Consider the following 21,221-nt stretch of genomic DNA (forward strand, 5'->3'; position numbering starts at 1 on the left):
AAGCACCCTGATTGACCCTCCTCATTTACAAGTAGCTTATAAAAATAGTGGTGTAAAATAGCAATGCTCATGTTACAGGCCTGCATCGTCTCAGCTGCAATGTTCTTAATGACCGCCAGAGGGCATGCAATTATAGTCTTGGCCGCAATGTGCTAATAGCCAGCAAAAGACACGTAGTCCTAGTTGAATTGGATGCAGTGCTACTAATGGCCAGCAGAGGGTGTGTAGTCCTAGTTGAATCACACCCAGTGCTGATAATGGTCAGCAGAGGGCATGTAGTCCTAGTTGAATCAGATGCACTGCTGCTAATGGTCAGCAGGGGGTGTGTAGTCCTAGTTGCATCAGATGCACTGCTGCTAATGGTCAGCAGGGGGTGTGTAGTCCTAGTTGAATCAGATGCAGTGCTGCAAATAGTCAGCAGGGGGTGTGTAGTCCTAGTTGAAATGTAGCAATAAGACAGCACTACTCACTGGGTTTCCAGCTATTCCAGTCTGTGGCGGTGCCTGTAGTGTCGGATCCCGGTCTCTTGGTCCCCGTAAACGTCAGATAATGATATAAAGCCACGGCACTCCAATAGATCTTGTTATTTTTCTTATTTTATTGCACCTAACACAGCAACGTTTCGACCTTGCGGTCTTTATCAAGGAAAAGAACAAGATCTATTAGAGTGCCGTGGCTTTATATCATAGTCCTAGTTGAATCACACGCAGTGCTGCTAATAACCAGCAGAGGGCGTGTAGTCCTAGTTGAATCAGATGCACTGCTGCAAATAGCCAACAGAGGGTGTGTAGTCCTAGTTGGATTACATGCAGTGCTGCTAATGGCACACTGGACACGTACAACACACCCCACTGACACACTGGACACGTACAACACACCCCACTGACACACTGGACACGTACAACACACCCCACTGACACACTGGGCCAGTGTTGGACTGGGGTGCCTAGGGCTCACCAGTAAAATTTATTTTGGGGGCCCACCGTACGGATACATTCAAATATTACCTGCTCACACAGCAGCAAGATGCTACTAGATGAATGGTAGAAGGTAGGTCCTGGGGAGAAGAGGACACTGGTGGCTTTCCTCTATAACTAGAAGTGTCTAGAATAATACACTGGGCAGTTTCTGTAATAATCTATCGGGTGTTTTATATGAAGATCGGCTGGTGGAGGAGCTGGACATGGAATATATGTGTGTAGCGCAGTAAGTCTACTGTGTTATGTGCCACATCCTACTGACGCACTGGGCAAACATGCAACAAACCACACTGATTGCAGTGGCTGTCCCGGTACGGGGGAGCTACGTCCTGCTTTCTGGCAGCTGTCTCCGCCTCCTCCATAGACCAGAGCAGCCGATGTCCTGCTGCTAGGAACAAGGTAAGTATGTGGTGTTTATTTATTTTTTACTTTCTGTGAGGAGCACATAGCTGGACATACTGCTGGGGGCACATAGCTGGACATACTGCTGGGGGCACATTGCTGGGGGCACAGCTGGGCATATTACTGGACATACTGCTGGGGGCACATAACTGGACATACTGCTGGGGGCACATAGCTGGACATACTGCTGGGGGCACATAGCTGGGCATACTGCTGGGGGCACATAGCTGGACATACTGCTGGGGGCACATCATGGGCATAAATACTGTTCGGTGGCATGAAGGGGGAATAATTACTATGTGGGGGCATTAAGAGGACTGGTTGGGATTAGGTGCATAGTTATGTTTTGGGCGGAGTTAGAGGCGTGGCAGGCAACACAGGGACTGCTTCTCCTCTCCATTCATGGGCCAGGCAGTAGTCCAGAAAGTAAGCCAACCACTGACTGGGTGAAGCTCAGCCGGCCGGTGCCAGGCAGAACAGGGACTGCTTCTCCTCTCCACACATGGGCAGGGCAGTGTTCCAGAAAACATGTCTACCAATGAACAGGTGAAGCTCAGCCGCTTGGTGCCACGCAGGAGAGGGACTGCTGCTACTCTCCACTCATGGGCCAGGCAGCACGCCAGACCTGCAGGGTATTGCGATGTGAGGTCACGGTTATGGGCAATCGAGGGTTGCTCACTGTATTGGAGAACCCTGGGCAGGCATGCGGCAGTGAATGAGAGGTAGACACAGTTCCTCTGGGGCACACTCTGTTTGTAGGGACCAGGCCTGATGGTGGATGAGGTGCCCTGGATGTTACAGGTATTTTGAGTGCCTGGGGCAAGGTCCCTGTTGGTTTCGTGACGCCAGTGCCTGTAACAGTGGCACACCGATTTATAGGAGGAATAACTGAGTACGCAGTGGATAAACCAAACGTTGCTTTACTTGGTGAACACAGTCCAACTTTGTACATACAGTTACAGGTGATTGTGATGATAATGCAGTCCCTTGAACAATACTTCACAAGCAGGTAGACTTTAAATAGTGGCAGGAATTAATCATGCAAGATACTTGGAGGGTGCAACAGTTAATGCTTTGCAGTGCAATGCTGCTCTATTCCCTTCAGCTATTCTAGCTGGCTGAATCCCAAGGCCCGGATGCCTAAATGCTGGCTTTAATCCTTGGTATATAAATCCTCTCTCCAGTATTGGGGCTTGCTGTACTTTATAGAACCTCTGCCCATCAGGGTACTTATCTGACTTGTATTATCCTTGCTTGGTTGGGAAGCTGCAGGTTTCTCCCAGGAGGTGCTGTCCTGCAACTGGGGTGTCTCTACTGAGGTAAGCCTAGCCTCAGGAGCTTCAGATGGACGAAGTAACTCCTCTAGTCCCCTGGAATGAACTACCACTCCCCTGCCTGGGCCTTCCTATATATATCTAGGGCTCTCTGGCTCCCTCTAATGTCTGGGAGGCTAAACTGCACCCTAACTAGGCCTGACACCAGTTAAACACAGGGAAATGCATACACATAACATTAAATGTAATAAAGACACATTAACCCCTTTTGTGCAGTGCCCACCTTTATCAAGTGGGACACTACATACCACCACGCTATAACGTTGCCCGTCCTCGGCGCAACATGGAGGGGCTGCCCGGCTGGATACTGCAGCCTGAAAGACGAAATGAGAACCGGCATACATGACAATTATCACAGCAACATCATAGAAATTAACAGACAATGTAACTGTAAGGAATGGTGAAAAGGGGCGTCGTTCTCTTCTCTCAGGATAGTGTGAAGGAACAGGGGCGCTGACCTGGTGCAGCGTATCAGTGATACCAGGATAGTCCATAAGTGCAAATTGTCCATAATAGAACAGTAGAAAAATATAAAACAATTCAAAGTTCTTGGAGGCTCAAGGAACAAATATGAGTCCGTACCCAGGTTTGCAACAGGGTTAAACAGGGGTTTCCCGTGAGGGGCTACCTGGGCCCATGATGTAGTCCTCAAACCTCACAGGTGGGTGTCCCCTGGTAGAACGTGTAGACCTCCTTAGTGGCGGAGATTCTTCCTGCCTGGACTCAGGAAGGTCAAGGGAGCTCACCGCCTCTGGAACTTCTTCAGGAGCTCTTGGAGGTGAAGTCTCCTGAGACGGGAGACCAACAGGAACAGGAGCAGGAACCAACAAATTCAGCCAAGGCGTGAGGGCCCAGTGGAGCGGCTCTTTATCATGGATCAAGTTCTCCACAGCCTGCATAGGGTCCATAGGTGGAGCCGGCAATTCCTCCTCAGAAGGCTCAGGCTCCATCTCCTCCGCCGCTGGTTCTCCTTCGATACAGGGTTTGAGACGGTTCCTGTGAACGACTTGGGGACCTTTTCCTTCTCTGGAGACCTGGTAAATGTGGGCTGCAGCATTGGGTATGGCAGTAATAAGGTAGGGAATCCTTTCCCATTTGCTCTCCAACTTGCTGGTCCGGTGGTTGTTTCTCAACCATACCTTGTCTACCAGAGCCAGGGGTCCCGCATGGGCAGTCTGGTCATAGTCCTTCTGCTGCCTCTCACGAACAATCTCCATCCGTTCTTGGACAATCTCCTTAGCATTGAGGAGACTCCTTTGATGCTCCACTACCCAATCGGTCCTGGGCAGTGGTTTGATTACATCCGGTACCTGAACACCCAGGGAGTGGTCCGCAGGCAATCTCCCTTGTCGGCCAAACATCAAATAGAACGGGGTGTAACCGGTGGAACAATGGATGGTGTTGTTGTAAGTGTACATGAGCTGCGGCAACAGAGTAGGCCAATCACCCCTTGTCTCAGGGGGTACTGCTCTCAACATTTCAATGAGAGTCTTATTCATCTTTTCACAGAGTCCGTTACCTTGCGGATGATAGGCGGTGGTCCGGACTTTCTGGCAGTTGTGCAGCAGGCACATCTCATGGAACAGCTGTGACTCAAACGCAGACCCTTGATCGGTGAGGATCCTTTCCGGACAGCCGTAGGGCAGAAGGAAATGTTTCCAGAACGCCTCCGCTGTAGTCTTGGCTGTCAGGTCTTTCACAGGCACTGCTACGACAAACTTGGTGAAGTGGTCAATTATAGTCATGGCATATGTATATCCAGAGCGACTCGGCTCCAACTTCACATGATCAATCGCGACCAATTCTAGAGGAGCTGTACTTAGAATAGGATGGAGAGGCGCCCTCTGGTCATGGCGTTCCGTCCGCCCCACAGCACAGGCAGTGCATTCTCGGCAACATTTCTCGATATCTTCTCTCATCCCAATCCAATAGAATCTCCTCCGTATAGTGGCCTCAGTCTTTTGCACCCCGAAGTGTCTGGACTGGTTGTGGTACATGTCCAGTACCAGGCTGGCATCCCGACGTGGCAGGAGAATCTGGTAGACTCTATCACAGGACACTGGATCCAGACTCCTTCTGAGCAACAGGCCTCTTTGAAGGAATAGTTGGTGGCGATGTCTCCACAGTCTTACTAGTTCTGGGTCTGCACTCTTCCTGCGGATTCTCTCAGGGATTTTCCCACTGGTAAGGAAGTCGAGCAGTTCACCGAGGACTCTACTTTCGGACTGGAGCTTAATCCATCTTTCTTGATCGCCTCTAGACTCAGGATCATCTGATGAGGGAGGATCAGCAGCAGGGAGATTTTCAGTACGGATATTATCCTGCTGGGCGAATTTATTGTAGAACGCAGGCATCTCCGCTTCTTCCCAGGCATCTTTTAGATCATCTGGGGCCTCTGTAGTGGGAAGCCGCGACAGGGCATCAGCATTATCATTGGAGCGGCCTGCCCGGTACTTCACAGTAAAGTCATAGTTGGCAAGGCGGGAGGCCCATCTTTGCTCCAGTGCCCCTAACTTGGCCGTGTTCAGATGCGCCAGGGGATTATTGTCCGTGAAGGCAACAAACGGTGTGGCAGCGAGATAGTCTTTGAACTTTTCAGTCACAGCCCACACTAAGGCAAGAAACTCCAGCTTGAAAGAACTGTAATTCTGATCATTCTTTTCGGCTCCCTTCAGGGATCTGCTGGCGTAGGCAATTACCCTTTCTTTGTTGTCTTGCACTTGAGCCAACACGGCCCCCAGGCCTCTTTTACTGGCATCCGTGTAGAGGAGGAACGGCTTCTAATAATCTGGGTAACCCAGAACAGGGGGTTCAGTCAACTTCTTCTTTAGGATTTGAAAGGCAATTTCTCGTTCTTGGTTCCATTCAACAGGAATAGGGGTTTTCGGGCTCTTTTTTGGATGCCCCCTCAACAGTTCCTGGATGGGATCCGCAATTTGTGCGAAGTGCGGGATGAAACGCCTGTAGTACCCTGCAAAACTGAGAAAGCTTCTCACCTCTTTCACGGTCGTTGGAGTAGGCCAGTTGCGGACAGCAGCAAGTTTATCAGGATCAGGCTGTATTCCGTCGGCACTGACAACGTGCCCAAGGTATTTGACTGCTGGTTTCAGTAGGTGGCACTTGGAGGGCTTGATCTTGAGGCCATATTTAGCAAGAACTTGAAACACCTCACCCAGGTGCTTTAGATGGTCCTCATACGTTTTGGAGTATACAATGACGTCATCCAGATACAAGAGTACAGTCTCAAAATTCCTATGGCCTAAACAACGTTCCATCAGCCTCTGGAACGTTCCTGGAGCGTTACACAGTCCAAACTGCATATAATTGAATTCAAACAGGCCCATAGGTGTAGTGAAAGCAGTCTTTTCTCGATCTTCTGGGGCCATGGGTACTTGCCAGTACCCACTGGTTAAGTCCAAGGTAGAGAAATAGGCTGATGACCCCAGAGCAGTCAAGGACTCTTCAATGCGTGGCAATGGATATGCATCTTTGTGGGTGATTTGATTAATTTTTCTGTAATCCACGCAGAACCTTATGCTGCCATCTTTTTTTCGGGCAAGAACTAGGGGCGCAGCCCAGGGACTATGGCTGTCCCGGATTATATTAGAGTCTTTCATCTCTTTTATCATCTCTTTCACAGACTGATAGGTAGTAGGTGGTATGGGTCTGTGCCTCTCCTTAATAGGAGGATGAGAGCCGGTGGGTATGGTGTGTTTGATTACACTGACCTCTCCATAGTCCGTGGAATGCTTGCTGAAAGCCTGGTGGTGCTCCTTCACCAGCTTCAGGACTCCCTCTATTTGCTCTTTTGGGGTGGATTCGTTCCCCACATGTAGTTCTTCCCACCAGGATGTCGTAGGGGTGCTGCTGCTCTGTGTGGTCTGGAACGCCTCCGTGGCAGGCAGACGGATCACATCCTGGAAAGACACTTGAAAAGCTGAGCAACTGGGCAGTGTTTAAGGAGAGTAACGGGATGGTCACCAAAGTTAATTAAGCGGACAGGCACTTTACCTTGAGACAGTCACCATGCTCTTGGCTGTCCGTACGAAGGGATGATTTTCAAAGGGAATAGGTTCCACTAGGGCTTGATAGTCCTGGCCCTGGATCCCTAACACCGCACGGCACCACAGGATGATCTGGGAGTTTGGAGGCAGAATTACCGGTCGGTTATCCCGGATCCGGACCGTGCAAATTTCTCCTTTCTTGTTGGCAAACTTTTGTTGAGCACTCAGCACACTAATACTATTTTGGATAACTCTTCTGGAAGCAGGTGAGGCTGAAGATATAGTTTGATTTAAGGCGTCAAGCACTTCAGAGTAACAATTTTTCAGAACGTTAGTCCCTAAGATCACAGGGTGTCCTCCTTTATCTCCTGCTTGTACCACAATCACGCCTTGCTGTGGCAGGGTGGCTTCTCCCACTTGAAGGGTAGGTTCCCAATACCCATGCACTTCCACTGGCTTACCGTTGCTGGCGATGATATCTAGCCAGGACTCTGGTGGCTGGGTGAGAAGACTTGGATCCCAGAACTTGTCAAAGGCAGGCCGTTGAATAGTGGTGACCTGTGACCCAGTATCCAAGAGGGCTTCAAAGGGTACTCCGTTGATGCATATATAAATTTTTGGACGGGATCCTACATACTTAGGCATCTAGCTTGGATCCTTTGGACCTACTGTTCTACCTCCCGAGGGGCGGTCCTCTGCCTCAGGGGTTGACCGTTTAACTGCCAGCACATTGATTCAGTATGTCCATATTTCTTGCAGTGGTGACAGACAGGCTGTTTTCTGCTTCTGGGCCGGTACCTTGGTCGCCCATCAGGCTCTTTTGGATATACGTCTCCATATGCAGGTGGGAGCCTTGGAGGAAGAGGACTTTCATCTTCTAGTAATAATGGTCTCTCCCATTCCTCTATCTTTTTGCACATCTTCTCTAGACTTAGAGTAAGATGGTTCACTTGCTCCATGAGGGCTGCCACTACGTCTGTAACTGGAGCTTGGGTCGCCTGACTGACTCCTGCAGGTCCCACATTAACAGTCTTCGGTTGGCAAGCCTGGGGTTCATAGGAGGCTGCCGGCCCTGGAGCAGGGTTCTGGCCCAATATACTGATGGCCAATTCTTTAAAGTCCAGAAATGCACAGTGGGGGTGTTGAGCTGACAACATGCGTAGCTGGCCCTTTAAATGCTCATTACTTACGCCCGCAATTAATTGCTCCCTAAGAGTCCGGTCCTGGTCCTCAGCTTCTTTGGGATCCACTTGGACTACAGCTCTGTGTCTCTTGTAAGGACAGGGCAAAATCGCGGAGCGACTCTCCAGGCTGCTGCTTTCTGCTGAAGAAACGCATTTTAACTTCGGACACCGTTCTGGCCTCAAATGTGGTGCCCAAGCGATCAAAGATCTGTTCCAGGCTACTTTTCTCAGAGCGGGGCCACGACATGACTTCCCTGCGGGCGGCCCCTTCCAACTGAGCTAGGAGGATCTCCATTTGCTGTTCGGCATTTATGGGGTAAAGCCGGAACAAGGCCAGTATCTGTTCCCTAAAGTCCTTTAACTTATGGGCTTCCCCTGAATAACGTGGGAACCAGGGGGCCCCAAAATAGTACGGCATAGTTAGCGGCATCATGCTTGGAGGTGCCGCGGCGGCAGGGGCCCTAGGGTCGGCTGGGGATACTCCAGAAGGCACGACTGGGGCCACCTGTCCGATTTCCTCAGGTGTGGACATGGTGTTGCTAGGTGGGTATGGCCCTTTAATTGTAGCAGAGCGGACCGGAGCGGCAATGATAAAACCCTTTTTTTTTTCTTAGAAAAGTCTTTTGTCGCTAACGGGGCTCCCTCCGGTGCCCTGGCAGGGGTCGGGAACGTTCCGGTAAGGTAAATAGCAGAGCCGGCAACAGTTTTAAGTTGGTACTCACTCCGGTGGTGCTTGCTCAAAGTCTCGCGAGATGCGCGGCTACGGGCGTCGGACGTCCTGCGTACAGCGTCAGCAGGTGGGCGCGGCCTCTCATAGCTCCAGGACCCAGGTAGGCGGCACCTTTCTCTCCAGACAGGGCGGCGTTCTTCCTCCTCGCCGGCTGGGTGATGACACCGCCTGGTTCTTTTCGCGCCAAAGTCCTCTTTTTCGCGCCAAACAGTTCACCGGGCGCACTTGTGATCCACCTCAGGTTTAGGTGGCAAAATGGCTGTCTATTCACTGACAGCAAGCGGTGGCTCAAATAAGCAGCAATCAGTCCAGAAAACACTATCTTCACACCGCTAATTATGACAGTTCTTTGGCCCAGCAATTTTTGAATAAAACAATAGGGCTTGGTCACTTTAAGGCAGTCTTTAGCACACAGTTTTGTATCCGCAATGGTGCAGGAATGTTCCGTAAATCCTGTTCGTGACGCCAATTTATGCAGCACGCCAGACCTGCAGGGTATTGCGATGTGAGGTCACGGTTATGGGCAATCGAGGGTTGCTCACTGTATTGGAGAACCCTGGGCAGGCATGCGGCAGTGAATGAGAGGTAGACACAGTTCCTCTGGGGCACACTCGGTATGTAGGGACCAGGCCTGATGGTGGATGAGGTGCCCTGGATGTTACAGGTATTTTGAGTGCCTGGGGCAAGGTCCCTGTTGGTTTCGTGACGCCAGTGCCTGTAACAGTGGCACACCGATTTATAGGAGGAATAACTGAGTACGCAGTGGATAAACCAAACGTTGCTTTACTTGGTGAACACAGTCCAACTTTGTACATACAGTTACAGGTGATTGTGATGATAATGCAGTCCCTTGAACAATACTTCACAAGCAGGTAGACTTTAAATAGTGGCAGGAATTAATCATGCAAGATACTTGGAGGGTGCAACAGTTAATGCTTAGCAGTGCAATGCTGCTCTATTCCCTTTAGCTATTCTAGCTGGCTGGATCCCAAGGCCCGGATGCCTAAATGCTGGCTTTAATCCTTGGTATATAAATCCTCTCTCCAGTATTGGCGCTTGCTGTACTTTATAGAACCTCTGCCCATCAGGGTACTTATCTGACTTGTATTATCCTTGCTTGGTTGGGAAGCTGCAGGTTTCTCCCAGGAGGTGCTGTCCTGCAACTGGGGTGTCTCTACTGAGGTAAGCCTAGCCTCAGGAGCTTCAGATGGACGAAGTAACTCCTCTAGTCCCCTGGAATGAACTACCACTCCCCTGCCTGGGCCTTCCTATATATATCTAGGGCTCTCTGGCTCCCTCTAATGTCTGGGAGGCTAAACTGCACCCTAACTAGGCCTGACACCAGTTAAACACGGGGAAATGCATACACATAACATTAAATGTAATAAAGACACATTAACCCCTTTTGTGCAGTGCCCACCTTTATCAAGTGGGACACTACACATAGTTATGTTTTGGGCGAAGTTAGATGCGTGGCAGGCTCTGCAAGCCTTGCACTAACTGGGTGAAGCTCAGCCGCCCGGTGCCAGGCAAGACAGGGACTGCTTCTCCTCTCCACTCATGGGCTGGGCAATAGTCAAGAAAGCAATCCTAGCACTGACTGGGTAAAGCTCAGCAACCCGGTGCCAAGCAGGTTAGGGACTGCTTCCCCTTTCCACTCGTGGGCCGGGCAGTGCTCACTGGCTGAGGCTCTGCATACCAGCACGATGCTTGATTTCAGCTATATAGTGGTATTGCAGAGTTTCAGCATCTTCTGATGAAATCTGTCACTTTGAACACTAGGGGGCAGCAGTCACTCTCATGCTGATGCTGCCTCAGCCTACTACTGCTTGATGCTGATTGTGCAGGCCTCCATCAGTTGTCTCACTGGCACTGTGCTCCTCACCATTAGGTGCTTTCCTTGGGATCTGGGAATGTTACCTGTCCATACCTTCTTGGAGGGAGTGGCTAAGAGTGAAGAACAGCAGATTCTTTAGACTGCCAACCCAATTAGTGTCCGTTATTTCTTATTTCTTCTCCTGTCACACTTTCCCTGTCCAAAGCACTACTCCTCTGACAAGTCTGCATGTTGTTACTGACTTCTGTTGCCTCTTTGCTGCTCTGCTCCATGTCCACTGCCCACGGGGATTGGTAATGTATTTTATAATATTGTAAGAGGTTAGCAAATGATTGCCATGCAATTCTGCAGCTTCCACCTGGGTCAAGTACACTCTGACACTTCACTTTCCTGGTATTTCAGCCTCAGAGACAGGGCAGGGTTTCCTGACTCTTTTCTACGCACAAGACCACTTTTTCCAGGAGCTGTTCTGTGTGTGCATTCAGGTGCTTAATAAGACCTGGAAGGAGATGAGAGCCACCCAGGAGGACTTTGACAAGGTGGAGTACCTGGACAGGTGATTTGTGGTGGAGGTGCTATCCTGTTTATTTACTGCTGTCTCTGGATATACCACTGAGACAAAAATGAAAATTAAAAAAGTCCTTTACTAAAGTTATGATGTCCTACGTGTCCTCCTCTTGTCCTGGATTCCTCTGTGCACTGACCTCTTTTGTGCCACTTTCCTTTGTGCACAAACATCCTCTTGCCGTGGTTTACTCTGTCTGCAGACATCTGTGAACTGACCTCCTCTTGTCCTCATCTCTTCTGTGCAATGATCTTTTTTCCTGGTTTCCTCTGTGTGCTGACCTCTACGCACTGACCTCCCCATTTCCTCTGTGCGTTGACTTCCCCATGTCGCGGTTCCCTCTGTGCACTGACTTTCTATTGTCCTTGTTTCCTCTGTGTGCTGACCTCCCCTTGTCCTGGTTTCCTCTGTGTGCTGACCTCCCCTTGTCCTGGTTTCCTCTGTGTGCTGACCTCCCCTTGTCCTGGTTTCCTCTGTGTGCTGACCTCCTCTTGTCCCGGTTTCCTCTGTGCACTAACTTCCTATTGTCTTCGTTTCCTCTGTGTGCTGACCTCCTCTTGTCCCGGTTTCCTCTGTGCACTAACTTCCTATTGTCTTCGTTTCCTCTGTGTGCTGACCTCCTCTTGTCCCGGTTTCCTCTGTGCACTAACTTCCTATTGTCTTCGTTTCCTCTGTGTGCTGACCACCCCTTGTCCTGGTTTCCTCTGTGTGCCGACCTCCTCTTGTCCCGGTTTCCTCTGTGTGCTGACCTCCTCTTGTCCCGGTTTCCTCTGTGCACTAACTTCCTATTGTCTTCGTTTCCTCTGTGTGCTGACCTCCCCTTGTCCCGGTTTCCTCTGTGTGCTGACCTCCTCTTGTCCCGGTTTCCTCTGTGCACTAACTTCCTATTGTCTTCGTTTTCCTCTGTGTGCTGACCTCCCCTTGTCCCGGTTTCCTCTGTGTGCTGACCTCCTCTTGTCCCGGTTTCCTCTGTGTGCTGATCTCCTCTTGTCCCGGTTTCCTCTGTGTGCTGATCTCCTCTTGTCCCGGTTTCCTCTGTGTGCTGATCTCCTCTTGTCCCGGTTTCCTCTGTGTGCTGATCTCCTCTTGTCCCGGTTTCCTCTGTGTGCTGACCTCCCCTTGTCCCGGTTTCCTCTGTGTGCTGACCTCCCCTTGTCCCGGTTTCCTCTGTGTGCTGACCTCCTCTTGTCCCGGTTTCCTCTGTGTGCTGACCTCCTCTTGTCCCGGTTTCCTCTGTGTGCTGACCTCCTCTTGTCCCGGTTTCCTCTGTGTGCTGACCTCCTCTTGTCCCGGTTTCCTCTGTGTGCTGACCTCTTCTTGCCCTGGTTTCCTCTGTGTGCTGACCTCTTCTTGCCCTGGTTTCCTCTGTGCACTAACTTCCTATTATATAGTGTGTGAAGCTGCACCAATGTGTCAGATAACCAAATTGTGGTGCTCACAGTTAAATAGTATCACCCATTCTACATAAAATGCAATAAAATAAAAATAATGACTGGGCACTCACTGACAATGGGGTCAAATGAAAAGCAATTTATTAATACAAGTATGATAAAATGGTGATGGTGATAATAGTACAGTTGAAAGGTAAAAATATAACCGGAACTAAAGATGGCAGCAATCCTATGTGGTAACCTCCAATGGTCAGGAAGAAGGGTCTCTGAAGACCATGCAGTGTATAACTAACAGCGGAATTAAAAAAATCGAATACCCTAAGTTAAATGCATAAAATCGATTGTCCCATAAAATCAATTCGAAATATGTGCAATACAAAGAAATAGTAGCAGTCCAGTAGTAGTCAGAACCGTTGGTCCCTCCAAACCATATGGTGTATGAACCTAGTCAGAGGCGGCTCTAGACTTTGTGAGGCCTTAGGCAAAACCTAAACATGAGGCCCCCACGAAGATCGTTGGGATGCCCGTGATCTCCCGTACGGCGCCCCGTCTCAGTCCTCAAGAAATAAGCTGTGGCAACCACCGCACGGAGCGGTGGTGTGGTCAACACTCCCCCTCTATGCATCTCTATGGAAGACTCGGAGATACACAAGTGCTGTATCTGTGGCTCTCCCATAGATACATGGAGGGGGAGTGTTGACCACCGCTCCGGGCACAAGGAGATCCGGAGTACCATACAGGAGATCCGGAGTACCATACAACGGCCAGACCCCTCCGATCAGACACTTATCTCCTATCCTTTGGATAGTGGATTTATTTTCCTATCCCGAAGTATCCCTTTAATATTCAGTGACATCACAGTAAAGGGTTAATATGCGTAGTGACAACACAGTACTGGGCTTATATTCACAGTGCATATTAACACTTTGCATTAACCCTGGCCCAGTTCTCTAAATCGACCCTCCCCCCACACACCGCATTGTGCTGTACTTGCTATACAGCAGCACGTACCTGTCACATCCAGGGCCTCCAGGTGACGTCTCCTCCAATGTAGATCTTCTCTGTCATCGTCTTCTCCATTCGGTCCGGACAACTTCTCTCAGCCGCCTCGTATCTGCAGAGTGTGACACACAGACATCTTAGTGTCCTCACATTTCTATCATCATCCCCCAACCTGGAGTCCCCACAGTGTTATCGTGCTGCTCACTGTGCCCCCCAATACTATCCTGAAGAAATAATAGTGCCCCCAAAGCAATAGTGCTCCTCATGGTGCTCCACCAATAGTAATTCCATTCTAGAATGCCCCCATTATGTAATCTGCCCCACACTATGTAATTTGCCCCCATTAAGTAATTTGTCCACCACACTGCCCCCATTAAGTAATTTGTCCGCCACACTGCCCCATCAAGTAATTTGTCCGCCACACTGCCCCATCAAGTAATTTGCCCGGCACACTGCCCCCATCAAGTAATTTTCCCGGCACACTGCCCCCATCAAGTAATTTGTCCGCCACACTGCCCCCATCAAGTAATTTGTCCGCCACACTGCCCCCATCAAGTAATTTGTCCGCCACACTGCCCCCATCAAGTAATTTGCCCGCCACACTGCCCCCATCATGTAATTTGCCCCCCCACACTGCCCCCATTAAGTAATTTTCCCCCCACACTGCCCCCATTAAGTAATTTGCCCCCCACATTGCCCCATTAAGTAATTTGCCCCCCACACTGCCAGGGAGGGGGGACAGCAGCCAGCAGGACAAGGACACACACCTGAACACCTTGGAGGATTCTTCTTTGGTTCAGTGGCACCAGTCCACACTCCACAGTGACAGTCCACCACCACTGACACTGTCTTCAGGGCTGTGCTGGCGGCAGCCAGAATGGTCAGGTCGGGTCACCGGACAACAGACACAGCCGGTGAGGTGAGCAAGAACCTGGGGGCTGGCGCTCCTTCTCTCCCTGCCTGTGCAGCACTCTAAGGGCAGGGCGGGTCTGCAGTTGCATTTAGAGACGGCAGCACGCTCTGACGACATTTAGAGACGGCGGCACGCTCTGAGCCCCAGCAGCCTCTGCTCTCTTAAAGAGGCAGAGAGCAGAGGGGCTTGAGCGGCCTTGCCGCGGCGGCTCGTCTTAAGTTAACTTAACTAGAACTAGGTCCGGGGAAGCAGACAATTAAATTGCGGCGGTGTCAGGTGCTGGTGGGAGCCAGAGCAAGGCCCCCACCAGCGCTAGGCCTTAGGCGGTGGCCTAATGGAAGAGCCGCCTCTGAACCTAGTGTATGAACCAATGCTTTCTTACACGCAGGTAAATCTGTGTTGAGGTGAATATCAAAAACCATCCTCACCTCTCAACACAGATTTACCTGCGCATAAGAAAGCATCGGTCATGCATCAACCGGCACCGGAACACAGACAGAGGTCAGAGTGCGGTGCTAGCCAGCGTGGGAGAGAGAAGCGGTGAGTACGCCAAATCGTGAATTTAACAATCGCACTAAGTGTAATACTTTTCACGAATAATAGAGATCGCGTGACATTCTATTTAAGAATGTATTTGAAATTATACAAGAATAAGACCAGCAATTAGAGTCTCTTTTACCAAGTTCCTGTGAAGCGGGACGCCACTTGTGTTTTCAGAGTAGCGGGACGCCGCTAACCCACACGAATAATCGTTACTACACTAATAACTATACGAATTTATGGCCATATATGAACATTGGTTCACTTTCGAATTTTGAAGACAGACTCAAGTACTTTTGGAAGGATCCGAATATAACTCATATGATTTTATGTACCTAGTCATACACCATATGGTTTGGAGGGACCAACGTTCCTGACTACTACTGGACTGCTACTATTTCTTTGTATTGCACATATTTCAAATTGATTTTATGGGACAATCGATTTTATGCATTTAACTTAGGATATTCGATTTTTTGAATTCCGCAGTTATACACTGCATGGTCTTCAGAGACCCTTCTTCCTGACCATTGGAGGTTACCACATAGGATTGCTGCCATCTTTAGTTCCGATTATATTTTTACCTTTCAATTATCACCATCACCATTTTATCATACTAACTTCCTATTGTCTTTGTTTCCTCTGTGTGCTGACCTCCCCTTGTCCCGGTTTCCTTTGTGTGCTGACCTCCCCTTGTCCCGGTTTCCTCTGTGTGCTGACCTCCCCTTGTCCCGGTTTCCTCTGTGTGCTGACCTCCCCTTGTCCCGGTTTCCTCTGTGTGCTGACCTCCCCTTGTCCCGGTTTCCTCTGTGTGCTGACCTCCCCTTGTCCCGGTTTCCTCTGTGTGCTGACCTCCCCTTGTCCCGGTTTCCTCTGTGTGCTGACCTCCCCTTGTCCCGGTTTCCTCTGTGTGCTGACCTCCCCTTGTCCCGGTTTCCTCTGTGTGCTGACCTCCCCTTGTCCCGGTTTCCTCTGTGTGCTGACCTCCCCATTGTCTTTGTTTCCTCTGTGTGCTGACCTCCCCTTGTCCCGGTTTCCTTTGTGTGCTGACCTCCCCTTGTCCCGGTTTCCTCTGTGTGCTGACCTCCCCTTGTCCCGGTTTCCTCTGTGCACTAACTTCCTATTGTCCTGGTTTCCTCTGTGCACTCACTTCCTCTGTGCACCAATATCTTCTCGTACTGGTTTCCGCTTTGGGCTGACCTTCCCTTGTTCTAATGTCCATTTTGAACACATTTTCCCTTGATCTGACATCTCCACACATTTTTTCCTTTTGAGGATCCCTCTAATAATCTCTTTCTGATTATGATCTCTTCATCTTCTTCCCTTTATGGTTCTCTTTTTGGATACAGGTGATGCATGTGGTAAAGGAGCAGATTTCTCGTACCCTCGGTCATGCTCCAACGTCTCTGGACTTCTTTCGAACAAAGATATCATCTCTTAATTATAGTGAGATTCTCCGCAGACGTCAGGAAGAGAGACTGAGCCAGGATGATGCCCTCTCCCCACCTGTCATGTAAGAAACATAAAAACATCAGTCAGGAGAAGAGCCAAGAGCCATAGGTGTTGAGTAGAATGGCCCTGGGCTAAATCGCGCAGGGAAAAGGCATTTTTTGGAGATCCGGTGACGTACCGGGGCTCTCCATGGGGCTGCCAGGAAGCCCGGTGACATCACCAGCACTGATGGGCAGGATTTAGCACTGCCCTAGCCAGTAAAACGGCTAGGGCAGCGCTAAAGCCTGCCCATCAGAGCCGGTGACGTCACCGAACACACTGCCGGGTGGAAGTTTTCTCCCGGCAGTGTGTTATTGAAAACAAAAGAGACCTTGCCTTGCGTGATTTAGCGCAGGGCAAGGGAGCCCGGACAACCCCTTTAATGGAACTAAGTTCAAATTTCATTCTGTAGAAGAGAAATATAGGGATTGCTAAGCTTCATGTTGTGCTTCGCGGCTTGTCTGTGCCTGAATATAAAGGGGGTGTGGTTTAGCGGGAAGGGCGTGGCTTTAAATTTGACAATTTGTGCAGAAATTTTCCCTCAGAGTAAGCTAACCACTATTTTGTGCAAAGCTGGACAAAGGTTTCTAAGTTAATGAAAGATGCACCATATTCGGCCCATGTGCACACTGTCTAGTGTTTACGCTGTCTATATAGAAACAAGGGGGAAGATTTACTAATCCTGTTATGTTTTTTTTTGGGTTTTTTTTCAGTTGCTTTGTTACCTTTTTGGTGTTGCGCCATATTGAAAGCACACACTTCTTCCCTTTCATGTCTATGTGGACAGTATCTAGCAGCTGCAATGAATGGGAGTTGATAGAGAAATGGATTATTATAGTCTCTCGCTTCCTCCCAGGTTTAGTGGTACTATCCGCACCTTATGTGCCCCGGCAGTAGGGGGCAGATTTGGCTGTCACTCACATAGACTATAGAAGAGGGGGAACAGCAGCGTGTACAGTATGTCGACCACCACTGCCTCCTCACCTGAAGAACCCAGGACCCCCATTCTAGTCATCGATAGGCATCTCAGCAGTGATATATTTATTATCTGTCCTATTCCTTTGGAGATAAATGTATTTAGTGGGATAAGCCCTTTGCTTAACTCCTAATGAGATGACTCAAATCATACTGTCCAAGATGATGCATCAAAGTCGACAAGGAAGCCCGAAGCATTGCTGCTTCAGAGCTCGGCACTAATGTGTCACACAAAATATCAAATATAATAAGAATAAAACTGATTGAACTGGATAATGTGCCATTTTCTGGCTGTACATTCCCAATAAAGTCTAGAGAACCTGTATAAGTGGTAACTCAGTGTTCAATGTGCACAACGTCATCCACCTATACAGGTTCATGGGGGTGATGACAACCACCACCCTGGTCCTGAACATGTAGGCTGTGGACATCCTATTAGTGGACTCCCCAACTCCAAGCCGTAGCTGTATTTTCAGTGTATTACTTTAATGCGTAAATTTTTTCGAACTATGGCTTAAAGGCTATGTACATCTTCAGGGGCAATTTTTTTCTGATTACATTCGACTCCTTTTGGGTTAAGAATAGTTTTTTCAATTGTTAAAGATATTGAGGCGTTCTGTCACAAACGGGTAACTGTTTAGCTGTGTGAATGTACTTTTTATTTCACTTTGTACCGTCATCTAATAACTCATCTCTAAACTACTAATTGCTCAAACACTTATATAAGCCACATTCTAATCAGTAAGATAAGAACTGAGCTATAATGAGTATTTATAAGGTCAGAGGTAAGGAGCCGTCAGCTGAGCAGCCTGATGGAACAGAGTGAAAACTCTGATCCTACTACTAGATAAACTCATGGCTATTTTTTAATAAAGACCAATTGAAAAAAATATTTTTTGCCTAAAATTAGTACAATGCAATGCAATAATATAAAGTCCCCAAAGGTGTACATAGCCTTTAAAGGGGTTGTCAAGGTTCAGAGCTGAACATGGACATACCCACATTTTCACCCACGCAGCCCCCTTAATATGAGCATTGGAGCATTTCATGGCCCTGCGCTTTTTTGTTTTATTTACACTGCTTCTGCCAAGCAGTGTTGCCGGTGACGTCACCGGCTCTCATGGGCAGTCTTTAGCTCTGCCTTAGCCATTTTACTAAAGCCCGCGAATTAGTGGCAGTAACATCACTGGGTTCACTGCTGGGCGGAAGCCTCCGCCTAGCAGTCCCTATGAAAAACCTGGTACGTCACTGGATCTCTCAAAAAAGCCTTTGCCCTGCATGATTCAGCACAGGGCAAAGGAGAGCAGCTCATATTAGAGGGACTGTCGGGGTGAAGGGGGTTATGCCCAGGTTCAGCTCTGAACCCAGACAACCCCTTTAAGTGTAGTACAAAAGACATGTATCTGAGACATGTATCCCCATGTTAATCTGATACATGCAGAGCTCAGACATTAGATATGTGTCTACACAATGAAGAAACCTTCAGAGGCCGCTGCAGGTAACATTCATAAGGTAGAGGCTGCTGCAGGTAACATCTATAGAGCAGAGGCCGCTGCAGGTAACATTCATAAGGTAGAGGCCGCTGCAGGTAACATCCATAGGACAGAGGCTGCTGCAGGTAACATCCATAGGACAGAGGCTGCTGCAGGTAACATCCATAGGACAGAGGCTGCTGCAGGTAACATCCATAGGACAGAGGCTTCAACAGGTAACATCCATAGGACAGAGGCCGCTGCAGGTAACATCCATAGGACAGAGGCCGCTGCAGGTAACATCCATAGGACAGAGGCCGCTGCAGGTAACATCCATAGGACAGAGGCCGCTGCAGGTAACATCCATAGGACAGAGGCCGCTGCAGGTAACATCCATAGGACAGAGGCCGCTGCAGGTAACATCCATAGGACAGAGGCCGCTGCAGGTAACATCCATAGGACAGAGGCCGCTGCAGGTAACATCCATAGGACAGAGGCCGCTGCAGGTAACATCCATAGGACAGAGGCCGCTGCAGGTAACATCCATAGGACAGAGGCCGCTGCAGGTAACATCCATAGGACAGAGGCCGCTGCAGGTAACATCCATAGGACAGAGGCCGCTGCAGGTAACATCCATAGGACAGAGGCCGCTGCAGGTAACATCCATAGGACAGAGGCCGCTGCAGGTAACATCCATAGGACAGAGGCCGCTGCAGGTAACATCCATAGGACAGAGGCCGCTGCAGGTAACATCCATAGGACAGAGGCCGCTGCAGGTAACATCCATAGGACAGAGGCCGCTGCAGGTAACATCCATAGGACAGAGGCCGCTGCAGGTAACATCCATAGGACAGAGGCCGCTGCAGGTAACATCCATAGGACAGAGGCCGCTGCAGGTAACATCCATAGGACAGAGGCCGCTGCAGGTAACATCCATAGGACAGAGGCCGCTGCAGGTAACATCCATAGGACAGAGGCCGCTGCAGGTAACCTCCATAGGACAGAGGCCGCTGCAGGTAACCTCCACAGGGCAGAGGTTGCTGCAGGTAACCTCCACAGGGCAGAGGTTGCTGCAGGTAACCTCCACAGGGCAGAGGTTGCTGCAGGTAACCTCCCCAGGGCAGAGGTTGCTGCAGGTAACCTCCCCAGGGCAGAGGTTGCTGCAGGTAACCTCCACAGGGCAGAGGTTGCTGCAGGTAACCTCCACAGGGCAGAGGTTGCTGCAGGTAACCTCCACAGGGCAGAGGTTGCTGCAGGTAACCTCCACAGGGCAGAGGTTGCTGCAGGTAACCTCCACAGGGCAGAGGTTGCTGCAGGTAACCTCCACAGGGCAGAGGTTGCTGCAGGTAACCTCCACAGGGCAGAGGTTGCTGCAGGTAACCTCCACAGGGCAGAGGCGGTTGCAGGCACTAAACATCCACAGGGCAGAGGCGGTTGCAGGCACTAAACATCCACAGGGCAGAGGCGGTTGCAGGCACTAAACATCCACAGGGCAGAGGCGGTTGCAGGCACTAAACATCGGCCAGAGGTTTGTTTGGGTAACATCTCTTGGGGCAGATATTGGTGCAGGTATCATCTATAGGGGTAAGGGTTGTGCAGGCTACATCTATAGGGGCTGACATTGGTTCAGGTAATAAACATCAGGAAGAGGTTGGTGCAGGTAACATTCTATAAGGGCATTGATTGGTGCATGTGACATCCAAAGGGGGAGATGTGATTCTACGCTACTCGCACAGGACACAGATGTGCGTCTTGGATGCTTCTTACTCACCTTCTTGTGTTTGTCTAGGGAACTAAGACAGCAGTTACAGCCAGAGCTCCTGAACCTGATCAGACAGCATCGGCTTCACTATCTTTGTGAGGGAACCAAGTTCCGAAAGATTAGCAGCCGCCGAAGACAGGGTACGGTATTTCTCTTCCCAGAGCACCATCTTTATGACTTAACAATAGTGTGATAAATATCTTTCATGAATCATAAGCTGCACAAAGTCTAATAGACTCAGGCCTGAATCAACCTCTGCAGCCACCTCCAGATTATAAGATAAATAGAAATATAAAGGGGACAAAAAGAAAGAATTTGAATCACTAAAGCAGGAAGGTAGCGAGGAAGCATTGAAAAGCTATAAGAAAAAAATAGAATCTGTAAAAGACAGATAAAAGCAGGCAAGCTGGAGACAGAGAGAGAGTAAAACTCACCCCAAAATGTTCTTCAATTATACATGTATAAATGGTATAAAGTTTAAATTGGAAAGTTCGGGTCCCTTAGAGCGTGATGAGGGAGGAGTTGCAGAGAGCGATGAGGAGAAAGCAAAGCTAAATATTTTTTCTGTCCACTGTATTCACTGAGGAAAATAAACTGTCAGATTAAATGGCAGAATGTAAATTCCCCATTAAAAGTGCC

The 21,221-nt window shown here is 49.4% G+C and overlaps 1 protein-coding gene across 3 annotated transcripts in view; it reads left to right on the forward strand.

Moving 5' to 3' along the window:
• Positions 1-21,221, forward strand: part of LOC120980357 (engulfment and cell motility protein 3-like) — a 97,361-nt gene that overhangs the window by 45,259 nt on the left and 30,881 nt on the right. Inside the window, exons 15-17 of one of the 3 annotated variants that reach the window (XM_040409408.1) lie at positions 10,874-11,010; positions 16,232-16,395; positions 20,610-20,722. In XM_040409408.1, coding sequence (XP_040265342.1) covers positions 10,874-11,010; positions 16,232-16,395; positions 20,610-20,722 — 414 coding nt within the window. Of the gene's footprint in view, positions 1-10,873; positions 11,028-16,231; positions 16,396-20,609; positions 20,723-21,221 lie in introns of those variants that run through there. The other 2 variants (XM_040409409.1, XM_040409410.1) reach the window with 2 other exon arrangements.

This window comes from Bufo bufo, chromosome 10 (genome assembly GCF_905171765.1).
Source record: "Bufo bufo chromosome 10, aBufBuf1.1, whole genome shotgun sequence".
NCBI classification, from domain to species: domain Eukaryota; kingdom Metazoa; phylum Chordata; class Amphibia; order Anura; family Bufonidae; genus Bufo; species Bufo bufo.